The sequence below is a fragment of the Raphanus sativus genome, unplaced genomic scaffold, assembly GCF_000801105.2.
Source record: "Raphanus sativus cultivar WK10039 unplaced genomic scaffold, ASM80110v3 Scaffold0280, whole genome shotgun sequence".
Lineage (NCBI taxonomy): Eukaryota > Viridiplantae > Streptophyta > Magnoliopsida > Brassicales > Brassicaceae > Raphanus > Raphanus sativus.
In genome coordinates, this window is record NW_026615600.1 from 7077 (window position 1) to 22042 (window position 14966).

At 39.7% G+C, this 14966-nt stretch overlaps 4 protein-coding genes across 6 annotated transcripts; 1 reads left to right on the forward strand and 3 right to left on the reverse strand.

Annotated features, from left to right (window-relative positions):
• Nucleotides 1-1694: 1694 nt before the first annotated feature.
• On the reverse strand, nt 1695-8532 carry LOC130501770 (uncharacterized). 2 transcript variants are annotated; one of them, XM_056996599.1, is made up of 9 exons: nt 8302-8532; nt 5154-8023; nt 4850-5038; nt 3135-4431; nt 2645-3051; nt 2442-2573; nt 2219-2352; nt 2054-2145; nt 1695-1970 (listed from the first exon to the last, which is right to left on the reverse strand). In XM_056996599.1, the coding sequence occupies exons 1-9, from the start codon at nt 8507-8509 to the stop codon at nt 1939-1941; spliced, it is 5361 nt and encodes a 1786-aa protein (XP_056852579.1). In that variant the 5' UTR covers nt 8510-8532; the 3' UTR covers nt 1695-1938. The 2 variants fall into 2 exon arrangements, with proteins under 2 accessions (XP_056852579.1, XP_056852578.1); XM_056996598.1 differs by having other exon boundaries at nt 2442-2564; nt 8302-8524.
• A 546-nt stretch (nt 8533-9078) lies between these two features.
• On the reverse strand, nt 9079-11394 carry LOC130501763 (syntaxin-71-like). Of its 2 annotated transcripts, none has more exons than XM_056996589.1 (4): nt 10925-11394; nt 10712-10838; nt 10438-10563; nt 9079-10203 (listed from the first exon to the last, which is right to left on the reverse strand). In XM_056996589.1, exons 2-4 carry the CDS (start codon nt 10817-10819, stop codon nt 10069-10071), a joined length of 369 nt encoding a protein of 122 aa, XP_056852569.1. In that variant the 5' UTR covers nt 10820-10838; nt 10925-11394; the 3' UTR covers nt 9079-10068. The 2 variants fall into 2 exon arrangements, with proteins under 2 accessions (XP_056852569.1, XP_056852568.1); XM_056996588.1 differs by having other exon boundaries at nt 10712-10849; nt 10925-11384.
• Nucleotides 11395-11637: 243 nt separating this feature from the next.
• LOC108844581 (nicotinamide/nicotinic acid mononucleotide adenylyltransferase) lies at nt 11638-13740 on the forward strand. The gene is made up of 9 exons (XM_018617863.2): nt 11638-11774; nt 11937-12010; nt 12312-12397; nt 12589-12672; nt 12776-12860; nt 13002-13081; nt 13169-13270; nt 13354-13412; nt 13511-13740. Exons 1-9 carry the CDS (start codon nt 11725-11727, stop codon nt 13605-13607), a joined length of 717 nt encoding a protein of 238 aa, XP_018473365.1. The 5' UTR covers nt 11638-11724; the 3' UTR covers nt 13608-13740.
• Nucleotides 13662-14743, reverse strand: LOC130501766 (uncharacterized). The gene is made up of 2 exons (XM_056996594.1): nt 14231-14743; nt 13662-14151 (listed from the first exon to the last, which is right to left on the reverse strand). The coding sequence occupies exons 1-2, from the start codon at nt 14605-14607 to the stop codon at nt 13824-13826; spliced, it is 705 nt and encodes a 234-aa protein (XP_056852574.1). The 5' UTR covers nt 14608-14743; the 3' UTR covers nt 13662-13823.
• Between the last annotated feature and the right edge of the window lie 223 nt (nt 14744-14966).

Consider the following 14966-nt stretch of genomic DNA (forward strand, 5'->3'; position numbering starts at 1 on the left):
TAAATGATTAATATAGTAACTGTAATTTGAATTAATTATTTATTTTAAATCTAGTGGCACAAGCTGTAATTATTTAGGAAAAGTTAGGGTTAAATACTAAGTGTATTTTTATACTAATAATTCTCATTATGTTGATTTTTCTTTTTCAAAATGATATGGATACCGTAAGCATTTTGCCAAAGAACAAAATCAATTGGCTAACCTTTTCCTGTATTTCGAATATAATCAGTTTTAAAAGATGTCTTAAACGATTTTGTCAAAATCATGACACTAGTTTAGGTTGCTTTTTGCAATTATAATTCATCAAGTGGCCTATTTGTTTAATGAACTATGAATAATGTTAATTTAAATGGAAATGAGTATATAATACCTTTTTTCCTAACAAACATTGTTATTTCACAAAACTATAATCTAAAACGTCATCAGCCGCCACCATCACTCATCATCCACCAATTTTACCAAACTATATCTTAATCCACTAGCTGTTTTAGTTTTATTGCATATTTCTAGCTGCATAAGCTTATTCATAAGACTATTCTAACATACAGATTTGGTAAAATTTCATAATTATTTTGCTGAGTAATAGCTGCCATTTCTTTAAAATTCCTGATGCGTGCAACCAATTTTTGTATAACTTTGATTGATTATAAAAGCAAATTAGTATAAACGTAATAAAAATCGTTAGAAGGCTAACAGACAATCAACACATTGACAATGCACAATAATAATTATAATAATATTTGTGTTACAGGCTCACGAGTGGTACTGCAAGATTCTGTCTGCATCAAGCAAGATCCATCAGACACTATCCCAACACAACAAACCAGTTTGTCTCCATTCTGACAACGTTTACATCAAAAGATTCCTCAAAAACACAAACAGAGAAGAAGGACCTCCATGGCTCTGCATTTCACTACCCATTTTCCATGCATCACTATCTGACTGATTTACAGGTGAATTAGGCACATGAATTGCCAACACATCTCCAGCTATTTATTATTCAGAGTTTGTTCCTCTTCCTGCTTTAGTAAAGAGAAAAAAACCAAAAACAAAAGGTGAAAGAAAGAGCCAACAAATAAATATCTTTTTAACACAAGTGGAGTAAGACAGCAGTTGTAAACACACCTGGACTTGACAGAAACTCAACTAATACAGATATTTTTGGTATGGTTTTTGAGTTGTATTTGTCAGGGAAAAGAGCCAGTGAAGACGATGCATCACTGTCTTACTTGTCTTGCTCTGCATAATAGCATAAGTTCAGGTGCTTAAGCTTCTGGAACCGGTTGGCACTCACATCAAGAACTGCCAATGAAACAAAAGTATAACTATGTTGCATACTTCATTTGCTAATTAGAGAAGCGACGTTGGATGCATACAGTGAAATAGACAAAGCTCAATGAGCTTTTTAGCTGGCTCCTCTGCACATCCAGCACTTCACGGTGATGAAACTGCTGGATGTGGAGAGGGAGTAACAAGCGTAAGGCTTTAGAACGAACGGTGTTAATGCTTTAGCTGAGGGAAAGGGATAAAGTATTTAAGCTTGTTTTGATGTTATCTCTTCTTGTTACAGTTTGCAAGGCATTCAGCTTCTTCTCCATACATTGTCAAGGTTATGTATAAATTTTGAGATAACTCATTGAACCGAAGGTCACAAGTTGTACAAATCAAATGATATTCAAGCGTTAGACTGAATGTGCACGCCAATGGGATGAAATTAAGTATTACATTACATCCGTTCACTAATCCTTACAAAAGCAAAACATGAACCTTCTCGAGAGATTCGAATATCATAATAGGGATCATTTGCTACAATAGGTTAAGCACAAAGAGAGTGTATTCACAAACTACTCTATGACTTGAAGCTCAAGCTACTAAGGAACTTGAAACACAGAGTTTTACTGTCTCCGAGAATCTTAGTTTGGCTCCTCGTAGTTTATGCTACTTGGTTCGGAACTTTCTCGGCAAAAGAACTGCACATTTCGAGAAATATTATGGATTAAAACTACGAAACTTATTTTAATTGTGTTCAAGTGTAGTAATCGAGAGATTTTACCTTGGGTTATACTGCGGGAACTTTTTGCAGGGAAAGTAATATCGGGATCACGGTTTTGTTGGGAATTGACACTGATAAGTATATTGCTCTTGCTGTATAAACAAAACGCTTTAGTGACTAATGACTGAACATTAAAGAATGACAGAAGCAACTAAGAAACAAAACCTGGCCCAAGAAGGAACGAATTTGTGGTTTGACAGGTCGTCATTGTCGTCTTCCTCTTCATCTTCGTCGTCTGAGCATTTGTATGGAGATATGTCGTATGACTCTTCAGACATTTTCCCTATGTTGCTTATCACCTATAAGCATAAGTACTGTTACGTATCGAGATTTCGGTCTCATCTCTAAAGAACTCCAAGCCTCTAAAAGATGAGAAAGAAACTTGTACCTTGAGATCATCCTCTCTCGAGGATCTTGATGCATTGATATCGTCGCTGGAATTACTCTTTGATCTTACTGCACGGATCCTAGCATTACCTTGCTCTTCTTTCAGTTCCTTCAGTGCTTTTATCTTCGCATCCTAAAATGTCAGTTTCTTATATTCAGTAAAACTCCTACCATCACAAACAAGAAGAGGGGTCTTAGTCTTACCATAGTAGCCTTTCTTTTCAGTTCTTTTTCAGCTTGTAGTTTCTCAGTAGCCTCTTTTTGTTGTCTCTGCATTTCTGCAACTCGCTGTCTTTTAGCTTCCTTCAACTTCTTGTCTTCTTCCCTCTGCCTCTTCTTATCCGCCATTTCAAATTCTTTTCTCTTCCGCTCTTCTTCTTTCTTTTTCTTTTCCATCTCCTGCTTCCAAGCCATCTCCGCTTCCTTTTTCTTTTGCTCTTCTTCTTTCTTTTTCTTCTCCATCTCCTGCTTTCTCAGATTTTCTTGTTCCAGCCTTGCCCGCTCAAGCTTCATAGCTTCTTTCTTCATCTTACGTTCATTTTCTTTTTGTTCAGCCATCCTTCTTGAAGCCTCAGCTGCTTCTAGGGCCTTTACCTTGACATCCCTCTTGCCTAGGGGAAACATAGACAGGGTTAGTTCATACAACTAAGTATTGCTAGACGGTTTACTAGACAATGACAAAGAAAACAATTACCTGTAATTATTGCAGCTGCCGCTTTTTGTTGCTGAACAAGTGGAACGAACGAAGTGATGTTTGAAACGATGTTGTTGTGCCTAGGTTCTTTATCTGGTAATCGCGGCCCTAGAGATGTCAAATTCGAGTTACAAGACAACTTAGTCTTGCTGAACCTGCTACTAGGCGGTCTAAGATTTCTTCCAGCGCCTGCTCCACCTTGATTCTCTTTACCTTTACCAGTGAATCTTCGGCTACCACCCTTCTTCCTTTCTGCTTTACTTTTGACACTGTTGTTGCACGTAGCAGAAAAGCTAAACGCGGTATTGACAGAATCTAGGCTCTGTCTATCAACAGGGACCTTAGCGTTAGAGACAGATGGAAGAAGTTTCCTAGGGTCTTCATCAGCATCAGTATCAGCAAGAGGTTCACTTTCGGCAGAGACACTCCCACTTTTGGAATCAGATACCTCCTTAACAGGTTCTGGTATCTCATCTTCTTTTTCCTTCTCTTCATCTATGCAAGGAAGGTCCGGAATTAAACTTCCTCGCTTCTCTGACCTCATAGACTTTGGAGAGTTGGCGCATAAGTTTTCAGGCTCCTCATCCACGTTCTCATTCTCTTCGCTAATGCAAGGTAGGTCTGGTGTCAGACTGCCCTGCTTCTCTGAACTAGCAGACTTTTGCAAACTTCTATACCACAACTTCCCATTTGGAGACATACGAGGATACCTAGCATCAGCAGTTGAGCCAGCATAGTCAGTGTACAAATTTCCTGTATAGTCATGGTTAATACCCAACTTATCCAAGACAGAGCTATCCTCCAGATTCTGACTGAAAAACATGCCATCAAGCAGCTCAGTTGAAACGGACTGATCCAAGTCCAGTTTTCCCTTGAACTTAAATGTTTTAGCCAGATGTAATGATGGAGTGGTACTGCAAGCAGACTTGCGAATTGTCTCTATGATGGTTGCACTTTCTGCTGTAGTTTTTGGAAGTTGGAAGCTGTCATGTGTTATCTGGTTTTTGGAATCTCTTTGACTTTCATCATCGGTTTGGACAATAAAGCCCTCCAAAACAGGGGGGCTGCCATCGTCTGCGCCTGTCAAACCAAAGGGAGATGAACAAGGAGAATAATCTGAACTGCGGACGCCACTAGCGAATAGGTGAGAGGTTTCTCCAACAAATGGCAAAAAGTCCATATTTTCTGTTTTAAATCCATGATTTGGAGCAATTTGACTCCTCTCTGCACTTAGCTGTTCTGGTCTGAACGAAAGCGAGGTAGGACTCATCAATCCAGCTTCCTTGAATAAGTAACCCTGCAAATATCTGTATTCAGTTAATGACACATCATACAGAACACGAGAAAACATTATTCAAACTATCAGCTTGAGCTGTACTGTAGTTTCATCTCTTGGCAGACAATTAATAAAGTCATACAAACAAAGACACACAATAATGAGCACGGATAAGCTGAGATATTGATTAGGATTTCAGATTTTTGCCGATAATTTTTATGGTTAATAGCTTTATATACACATGTGCATCTGCTTGATACTACGGCACTTAAGTTTAGATTGATATTTCCAGGTCAAGTATAATTGTCGATTTCCCTTTAGAGCAAGGATTGAAGATATATTTCTAAATTGAGCGGCTACACTAGGACACATATTCAAGAGAGAAATACTCTACTATTTATAAGACAAACTTAAGAAGCATGAGAAATACAGCACATACCTCTTCAAAACGTAGTTCAGATGACGATGCAGATCCAATCATCTTTTGTAACTCAACTTCATAGTGATCTGTAGGTGTAGATCCAATTATCTTCTGTAATTCGACATCATAGTGATTGAGGTCGTGACATGCGGCTTCCTCACAACGATGTACTGCTTCCCTAACAGAATCTGAGTCCAGAATGTGTCCCTGCAATATATAAAACCCCAAGATTAAAAAAACACTTTAGTTACATTTGGAAGGACAGAGTGGTTTAAAACTCTTATATATTGAACTTTCCAAAGACATAGGAAAGAACATTCACCCCTGGGCTTGACGAAGGCTCTCTACTAGTTAGTTTCTCAAGGGTTCTTCTCCGCTTATTCTGCAGCTGGGAACTAGAGCAAATAATTTTCTGTATAGAGCCCTCCTGACAATGAGATTCACCTGTTTCTGCAAATGCTGTATTCTTATCATCTGGGGAAACACCTTCGTCAGCGGATGTTTCAAATTGAGGTCTCTTTTTCGATGCATCTAGCTGACCAGCGAATGTATTTGACTCTGGATGTTCATTTCCTCCGACTCTCGAGCCAGTATGGCTTGCAGGCGATTCCATTTCTGATACCATTTCTTTCTTCAAACCATTATTATCTTCAATGTCATTTATGGCATTGACTGCCAAGAAATTAACTTCAGAATCAGTGAGAGATGGAACATCTGACACCCTTGCGGCAGATGCTGGGGCCTTCTCCATTGTAGATTTTTCTCGACTATTCATTGGAATGTCACTAAAGCTGCGTTCTCCATTATCATCAGAGGAGGGTGATTCAGGCTTCACAGGAGCAGGGAGATCAAGGGTTCTCGGTGATGAGTTTCCTGCTCTAACTTCAAGCTGTTCGTCAGCCAATTTACGATCAGATCCAACAGATAGAGCCTTGTATTCATTTGCTGATTCCTCTTCAATGGCCGAGCTTCTTGGCTTACTTAATATTACATGGCATTGGTTACTCCCCTCTTTGGTCAATGAACCCTGTGACTGTACTTCCTTGGACATACAACTAATATCCCGTTTTTGAGAATGGTCAATCAAGCCTTCTGGAGCACCGCTTTCCTGAAGAATAGATTCAACCACCACTTGCTCAACTACCGTGATGTCAGTTTGGCTTAAACTTCTAGACCTTGAGATACTGCTAACTTCCGTTGATTCACCGGTGTTATCTTCCTCCACTGATAAAGCTTCACCAGTAACAGTTACGGGTTTCAACAATACACTTCTATCGTCTGATTGGATTAATGAGTAAGAGGACCCAACAATGCCCAAAAGCTCGGTCTTGGGTATATTGTTTTCAGTTGCACTCACAAGTGTCGTCTCATCTGTGGATAGACCCGTTAGGCTGACTCTTCCAGCACTTGAACATCTGTTACTTTCAACACATCCACCCTTTCCTTTTAATTGATCGTCCTCGGTGAAATGTTCAAGTACTAAACCTTCAACATCAATAGTCGACGGAATCAGTGGCTCCTTTACACATGCACCCTTTTCTTTTGGTTGATCGTCGCTAGTAATATCTTCAACTACTAATCTTTCAACACGAGCAGTAGAGGGAATCAGCGATTCATTTACTTCGCAGGCTTGCACTAATGAAATTGAATCTCTTGGTTCCACGACAACTGAAGAGGACTCGACAGAGCCTGAATGCTCGGTCTCGAATCTCTTTCCTCGAGATATACTATCTGCAACACCGATTGTAGAGGGAATCAGTGACTCTTTTACACCTTCACCCTTTTCTTTTGCTTGATCGTTGCTGGCAATATTTTCAACCAACAAACCTTCAACATCAGTGATCGAGGGAATCAGTGACTTCTCTGCATCACCACCTTGCAGTAATGAAATTGAATGTCTTGGCTCCAGGTCAACTGAAGAAGACTTAACAGAGCCTGAATGCTCAGCCTCTGATTCATTTGTCCGTGCATTGCTGCTGGATCTTGTTTTGATTTCAGACTTAAAGATTCTCGTTCCAGCATCTGTCACCATAGGATCTTCATTAGTGAGAGGTATTACCTGGGGTAATTCTACTCTATCATCTGCCCGGTGAGAAGGATCTGAATTTCTTGACGGAATGCTACCCGAAACAAAGTTGCTAGACTTTTGATGTTCCCTCTTGGATCTTTCATGGCTTGAGCTTTTAGATCTTGTACCTCCATCGAGATAAGCTGTTTCATTGCAACTTCTGCGTTGGGTATCATCCACTTTAACAGGCACCTCATCAATTGTCTCAATGGTCTGTAATACATTCATTTCACTCACATGACCAGACTCGAGTAGAGATTTTGGTACAATAGAAGCAGAAGTATCTCCACTGGTAGCTATTTGCAAAGGAACCATTTTCTGGTGTGGGGTTGAAGACTCTGTAGATAAGATAAACTTAATACACTGATCCCCTCCTTTACCTTGAGAATTGCTGTCCTCTTCTTCGTCGGGACAACCTTCATCATTCTCATCATGCTTAAATAAATTTATTTCCCTAACACTGTCGGACCTTAAAGAAGCAATCCCAAGGCCTATATCTCCACCTGGAGAAGGTTTGAGCTCATTTCTACGGTTTGAACGGCTTCTGGAAGCTTTGGCACTACTTCGACGCTCAAAATCTTTCTGACGTGACTTCGATCTCTGAATCTTATCAAGCGGTACTGGTAGTCCAGGGTCAACGCAAGTGTTTGGTTCGGTTTCATCTTGACAATATCCGAGAGTCGATGGTTCCCGCTCACAACCAGTACTCGAGACACTTTTAAGAACCATCTTCCCTTGGCTACGTCCAGGAGATGTACCATTTTCAACTCTCTGATTCTGACTGTGTCCACGCGACGGACAACTTTGATTCTCTCTGCAATCAATTGAGACACTTTCTGGCAACGGTTCCTCCTCATGGGCATCTCTAGGAAATGCAGTACCAGCATCCTGTTCGTGAGAGTGATCTGAAACGCGTCGGACTAAGTTGTGCGAGAGGTGGTGTTGATGTTCTTCTTCTTCAAACAAGTGCTCTTCCGAAGTGTTATCTACCACAGATGTCATGCCTACACTGTCAGCTAGAAAACTGACGGGCCGCTGATACTGAAAGAAACGGCCGGTAGGAGGACAAATGATGGAATGTCTGGATTGAGGAAATAAGAGCCCCGAGATGATCTTATTCAACTCTGTACACATGTAAACAAACATCAGAATAAGAAGAACGAAACAGAAACTCTTCACTTAAAACCATCTCTGGAATACATATATAACAAATAATGCTCAGGAACCCTAACATCATTTTATAATCTTGTAATTAAACATCAAATTACGCTAATAAGCATCAATCATTTTCGATTTTTAAGTACCAAACAACTTCGCAGCATCAATCCCACACTAACCAACACTAGGGAACAGTGAAATTGACATTGCTGCGAGAGAAATCGAGCAACGAAGGAAGCAGTACCGGAAGTTTCGGAAGGTAGAGACGAGGGAGACCAGAGCCACGGAGGAGGGGAGACTCCGGCGAGAAGGCACTTGGAGGCTAAATGGTGGTCAAAGAGATCTACTTGTTGCTTGACCTGCTCGACGATTCGCCTCTCCCTCTCAAAGATCTGAGCGAAGAGATTCTGCATGTTCGTATTCGCCGTCGGATTATCCCTGCCGGAAAACATCGCCGACGACCTAAACCCTCCAGGGATAGATCGAGTGAGAGAGACCTAGTAGCGCGGATTCGAATTTCAAAATTTTGGGGATAAGGATTCCATTTCTCCTTTTTTTAAATTACTAGGGGTGGAGTCCCCGCGCAAGCGCGGGGCCGGGTTCGGACGGACTTATACTGTTGGTGTATTTGGTAGTGTTTGTATAAGTTTTGTTAGACATTGCAGAATTTGTGTAAGTTGAAGCCATGTTAGTAATGTTGCGAACATAGTTGAGCTGGGTAGCTGCATATGCAGAGGATTGTTGGTGTGGGATTAGGAGGGAGGTGTAGGTTGGGGAGTTGCGTAAGTCGCGATAATGTAAGGGACGTGGCCCTAATGTTCGTTTGTTTTGTATGGTTTGATATATCTTGTAGACACAGGATTTCTGGACACGCGGGAAGCATTTTTTTGTCCTAAGTTAGTGTATTTATAAATAACATTTAATTTAAAAAATTAAAAATAGTCTTTATAAAATTAACAACTTATACGAACCAAAAAGTTTGTTTTGTTACTTATTTATCCCAATATTAGTTGCGAGGGTGACTAATTGTAATATTATTGTGTTTTATATTTTTAAATTGCGATCGATTACAATGAATGCAATGTCCAAATTAATTCCCAGTAATATTGGACTTTCTTTGTTTTTTTTAAGATGATCCATAAATCTGTAAGTGTCCACCCAAAAAGGTACTGATATTTTTATCTCATGTGAAAGAGAAAGTAGAAAAAGTTAAAAATAAAAGTAGAAAAAGTCTGAATGGTCTTGTTCTGCTTAAAACTAATATTTAAACTAATATTAACCCATTTGATAAATAAAAAAAACTAATATTAACCCATAAGTAGTTTTGCTATATTTTTGGGCATTAAAAAGTTGGGCTTCGAAGTTGAACCTTGTTTGATTCTGAGTAAACGGTGAGGTAGGCTGCTCTTCCTTTTGTTCACTGTCGAGGAAGCCGACACACGTTTCTCCGTTGCCTGTTGGTACTAAGCTTTTGAGGTTTGGGTGATTGAAAACGATTATTGATAAAAGCGTGATTGCTGAGAGATTGGCTAACAACTGATTTGTTTGTCTCTGGCGTGGTCATTTATCTTCTCTTGTGATTCTTATATATATATATATCTTCTCTATTTCTTAAGTTTATTAAAAATGCAAAAAAAAAATTACTTAGAAGATAAGGAGGTAATAAGTAAATGACAAATCAAAATCCAAGAATCATCGTTGAGAAAAAACCATATCAAGAACGTCTTGATGAACTTAAGGTCAAGTCATGGCCCAAGTTAGATCATTAGAATCTCTTTACTTTTCTTATTTCTTTATATTGGGTTGTGTGAGATCGATTGCATGAGAACAAATTAGAAGATTCTTAACTCATATGGACCAAAAAAAAATTGTTATTATTCTTTTGGTTGGTAACGAAGGTGGGGATGTTCACCAGGGAAGTACCATTTGAAATATGAAGCATAAGAGATATGTTTCATTGTAAAATGTAAAGTTAGATTCATCCTCATCATCAACAGCAGCATCATCGTTATCAATTGATGCAAAAGTAGCTGGTAGTGCTTTTAGGACCACCCGCTGTCCCATCAGGTATAGATTCAATCCTCGCCGGAAGCGCAAGTACCAAATCTTTTCTCGCAGCAAGCTCTTCCGTTGTGAGGCCCTTTAACTAAAACAATATATAGAATTTCCACCGAGTTTACAAAAGTTAATCCTTGAGTTATGATTTAGTCAACCTCAGCTAATGGATTAGCTTTTTTCAGACATGATTTAATAAAAGCTATATTTACAACTTTTAATGAAATTCACTCACACTTGAATTAAAAAAAAGAATCATATAATATAAGCTCAACCAAGCTAAAAAGTCAATGTAGGTGGTCCATGAAGAGAAGAGGAAGCTTACTCGCTTGATAGCAAGTCTCTGCAACTTGGGGACTTCCTCGGACAATCGAGCCTTGGTGCGACGGATCTCTGGTTTCATTTCAATAGCAGAAGCTCTGTTCTTTTCCTTGGTAACAATCTCAGCTTTCTGCAAAATCGAAACCATGAAAAAAAAATGATTCCTTTACCACCAGAAACATTGTAAAATCAGAACCAAAACGCAGAACCATAGGCAAATCAAATTCTATGTCCAAAGCACACAGCTTTGAATCCAAATAGAAAGGATGGATGATTACCTCTAGAGCTGTCTCGATTTGGGTCTCAAAAGCTCCGTAGAGGCGAGCAAAAGAATCATCGCCGGAGATATTAGACTCCCGCTGTTTGTCAACATCGTAATGTTTCATCACTTCACCAGTATCACCACTGGTCCACACCTAAACCGATGAAAAGAATCAAAATCTCATGATTTTATTGCAAGCTTAGATAAAAGTTCAGGCTTTTGCACTTACGGAATCAGCACTGATGACGTGAGAAGGAGGAACTAAAAGAAGCTTCTCTCTTTTTCTTAGGTTCTGAGACGCGACGCCACTCTCTCCGATTTCGACTATATCGATAGCTATTTTCTGGGGAAAGGCCTGAATCGGAGAGCCATCTCTGAAGAGAAGTGGTGTAATCCTCCACGGATCGTTTGTGGTCTCACCGGCCGAAACAGAGCGGTGGATTCCTGGAGGCCAGAAGAGGTGCGGAAGAGATGCTTAGAGGTTGGTTACGGAGCTAGCGGAATGGAGATGAATATCCATCCTGCTCTCAACCCTCTCTTATATAATAGAGATTGACATGAAAGAAACGGAAAGGTCTGAGTTTCATATGAATAGCAATTATTGGTGAATTAAAAGAGATGCGTTGAACGGTATGAGAGGTTAAGCGATGGGAGGAGAATCGTTAGCTTTGAGAAAAGCGGAGACGGTGAAGTTGAGCAGAGGATAAACATTGAAGCCCTAATAACTAAAACACATGTTAAAAGCCCAAAAAAAACACAGCCCATTAACTAAAAACGCCACGTGTCACATAGGCGGGAGTGATACTCCCCTATTATAATATAGATTTTTAACCACCACTACGAAAAAAAATAAAAAAAAAATAAACCCTCGCGAGAACTCAAAACTGTGCGTTTTAACTCCAAATAAAACGGTGTCGTAAAGTGTACTTTTACACGACGTCGTTCGGGTCTATCCTTTATTCATGATCTGTCTTCTACACACTCGCCGGAGTGATCGTCACAGGCTATAAGATTCGATCATCAGTTCAAATGGATGTCTCTCTACCAGTGGATAAACTATCTATCGGATCACAACCTGAGTAAATTTCAAAGCCTTTTTTTTTTATTGATTTCGATATTTTTCTCTCAGTGAAAATTATCTGATCCATTTGGTTACTTATGGTGATGAGATTCTCACCAAATTCACTGTACATTCTTGGTATTGACTCTTTTTTTTTTGCGGTCGTTTTGGTCTGTAATAGGGACAAAAAATGTGTAGTGCTAGTGGCAACTGGGAGTTTCAATCCTCCTACGTTCATGCATTTACGCATGTTTGGTGAGTAATCTCTTACTAGAGTACAGCTCTAGAGTTCAATTGCTTGTCAATGGGTTTCAAATTTGCGCAATGTCAAAATTCGAACATTTTTTAGGCATTAGGAACAGTGTATGACTGGTGGTTTCATTTGTTACTCTAGAGTATTAAGTAGCTTAGATTTGGTTGCACTATTAGCTTTGAACTTAAGAGGCTTCTTGGAATATTCATGTTGATGCCTGTCTGGTCGAATGTTCTTGATACGAGACCTTTTGTCCAGAATTTCCTTGCTTTGAACTGATGAGTTCTTTGTTTCGTTGTTTAGAGCTGGCCAGAGATGCATTACGCTCGGAGGGGTTTCATGTTCTTGGAGGCTATATGTCTCCAGTAAATGATGCATACAAGAAAGAGGTATGATTTTAGGCAGCTTGAATTAATATCTTAGTTTCTTTCAATTACAACTCTTTTTTTTCTGAATCAATGCTAATGGACACGTTCCATCACCAACTAGGAACTTCGGCTTCTTTTTTTAGCACCCAATTTTTTTTGTTTTACTGTTTAATCTCCTTGAGAGATAATAAAGTAAATCAGGTTCTGTGTAGGGACTTTTATCTGCAGAGCATCGTCTAGAGATGTGTAATCTGGCTTGCAAAAGCTCCGACTTTATTATGGTTGATCCGTGGGAGGTACTCCATCTCTCTCTCTCTCTTACCCTCAAAATCTTTTGATAACTTCTTTTTAGGAAGAAACCGTTGTCTTCTTACAGAACCATGAAAACTGTTTCTACAGGCATCCCAAGACAGCTACCAACGAAGTTTGGTGGTTTTATCAAGGGTCAAGACTTTCCTTACAAACAATCGCCTTGTACCCATGGGTAAGAAAACTGCAAAACATTGTCCCATGTGGTCTTTAGCATCTTTCTACTCATAGTTTATCTCACTTACATTTTTGAGTAATTGATAGTTACTAAGCAACTTTCAAGCTAAAGTCTATAGTGTGTGGTTTCAAATGCTAGAATCTCTCAAAGTAATGCTACTATGTGGCTCGGATTTACTGCAATCTTTTTGCACTCCCGGTGTTTGGATCCCTGAGCAGGTAAAACCAAGGCAGTCTAACTAATGCAGCATGTTTTATCGATTCTACTCATAGTTATGCTCCCTTATAAACATTGTGTTTCTGAAGGTAAAGAGTATCTGTAAAGACTATGGGATTGTGTGCATCCGTAGAGAAGGACAAGATGTTGAAAACATGATCTTTGGTGACAGAATCTTATACGAAACCCGTGTAAGTACTACCGCAGTTTCTTGTTTTTTTTCCGGTTATCTCTGTATCAAATGAGTCTAATCTAAATACGGTTTCTTTTGCAGGATAATATCAGAATCGTCAACAATTTTGTTCCTAACCAGATTAGCTCAAGTAGATTAAGGTAGTTTGATGTTTATGTGTCCTCCTCAAGAATATGTCATTTACACCAAAAAAAAAATATTGGCTTCTCCTTGCTCATCCCTCTACTTCTTAACACAGGCAATGCATTTCGAGAGGATTATCGGTTAAGTACTTGACCGAAGATGGAGTGATAGATTACATCAGGCAACACCAACTTTACACTGAGCTCACATAACAAAAGCTGAGAGGATTGTTTACTTCACCAAATCAAATATTACTACAATTCAAATAATGTTGATAAACAGAAAGTAGTCATATTAAATGTTCCTCCTTAGATTCTTTGTGTTCAAGATTTAACAAAGAACGAATACGTATCCACCAAGGCAACAACAACCACAATAACAAGTACAACAAAGTGACTACTAATCTTTTTAAATCTGATTCTCAAGGTTTAATCACAAGCCACGTTAGCGGCTTTGAACTTTTGTGCTTGCCGGCGAGCAGCCGGCTCAGAGATCATGGCCTGAATGAGCATAGTCTTCACCTCCCAAGGCGCGTAAGAAAAGCTCCTTCTCGCGTAAGAGTTGAGCAGAGCAGCGGTCCCCTGCTTCAGCAGCGCACCGTACGCGTTCCCTTCCTCGTCGTTCCTGGCCGTCGATTCCACCAGCGTCAGATCAGATCTCCAACGCTCCTTCGCCACCATCACTCCGAACATTTTCTCCACCGTGGATCTCTCGGGGACCATCCTCGGCCATGCCTCCTTCCTGCTGCTCCAATACCTGCAAACACGTTAGATTCAGGTCTGAGAAAATGCTCGAGAGTAGTCGGAGGAGGAAGAGGGGTTTGATTAGAATTTACTGCGGCGTGCATCGTCCTCTGTGTCTGGTGTAGAAGACGCCAGGCCTCGTAGCAGATGAATCTCCGGTGAAGAAGCAGAGTAAGCAGAAGGCGAGTAGAAGGAGTCCACTAAGCGAGCAATGTGAGTCCATTGATAGACCAAGAAAACAGCATTGATCAACCAAAGTCCTTGTGTCTTCGACTTCTTTATTTACCACAGAATCAGTGATTGCTTGAGAGATTGGGTCTGGTTTTGTCTGTTGCTGCCTTGGGAATAGAGAGTGACTTTGGACATTGACTATTTTACCCATGGAATTCAAATTAAAGGAGACAACGACAGGGAGGTAAACGTCATTTCCAGAAGCGCACATGTCATGAGGTGGTCTTTTTTTTGTCATGAGGTGGCCTAAACTACATTTAGTTCATGTTCTGATCATGTGCAATTAGTCAGTCATCACGTGACTTGCTCGCTGCCTACAGTCAGTGATCAACTAACCTGAGACTCTCCTCAGTAAGATTTTTGAAGTTACTGTGTTTTGTTTTGTTTCTCTGCTCAGGTGTTTCTTTGTAATCATTGGTTTAAGATAACATACGAGTCTGTTATGCATCAGTTGATAGAGAGAGTAAGCATGTTTCAAGACTCGAGTTGTTGTGTTGCATGAGTGATTGTTACTTGCAACTTCTCGAGTAATTAGGAAAGAAAAGACGGATGAAATGAACAAGATTTCAGACAAACTGAAAAAACTGAAAACTAAAT

Excerpts from the sequence above, each read along its gene's own strand:
- LOC130501770 (XM_056996599.1), bottom strand. The coding sequence starts at position 8,509 with ATGTTTTCCGGCAGGGATAATCCGACGGCGAATACGAACATGCAGAAT. Across the intron at positions 8,024-8,301 it reads TCTACCTTCCGAAACTTCCG|AGTTGAATAAGATCATCTCG; the intron begins GTACTGCTTCCT and ends ACATGTGTACAG. Across the intron at positions 5,039-5,153 it reads AGCCTTCGTCAAGCCCAGGG|GGACACATTCTGGACTCAGA; the intron begins GTGAATGTTCTT and ends TATATATTGCAG.
- LOC130501763 (XM_056996589.1), bottom strand. The coding sequence starts at position 10,819 with ATGAAACATTACGATGTTGACAAACAGCGGGAGTCTAATATCTCCGGC. Across the intron at positions 10,564-10,711 it reads AAATCGAGACAGCTCTAGAG|AAAGCTGAGATTGTTACCAA; the intron begins GTAATCATCCAT and ends TCGATTTTGCAG. Across the intron at positions 10,204-10,437 it reads AGAGACTTGCTATCAAGCGA|TTAAAGGGCCTCACAACGGA; the intron begins GTAAGCTTCCTC and ends ATATTGTTTTAG.
- LOC108844581 (XM_018617863.2), top strand. The coding sequence starts at position 11,725 with ATGGATGTCTCTCTACCAGTGGATAAACTATCTATCGGATCACAACCT. Across the intron at positions 13,082-13,168 it reads GTGTTTGGATCCCTGAGCAG|GTAAAGAGTATCTGTAAAGA; the intron begins GTAAAACCAAGG and ends GTGTTTCTGAAG. Across the intron at positions 13,271-13,353 it reads GAATCTTATACGAAACCCGT|GATAATATCAGAATCGTCAA; the intron begins GTAAGTACTACC and ends TTTCTTTTGCAG.
- LOC130501766 (XM_056996594.1), bottom strand. The coding sequence starts at position 14,607 with ATGACAAAAAAAAGACCACCTCATGACATGTGCGCTTCTGGAAATGAC. Across the intron at positions 14,152-14,230 it reads AGAGGACGATGCACGCCGCA|GTATTGGAGCAGCAGGAAGG; the intron begins GTAAATTCTAAT and ends ACGTGTTTGCAG.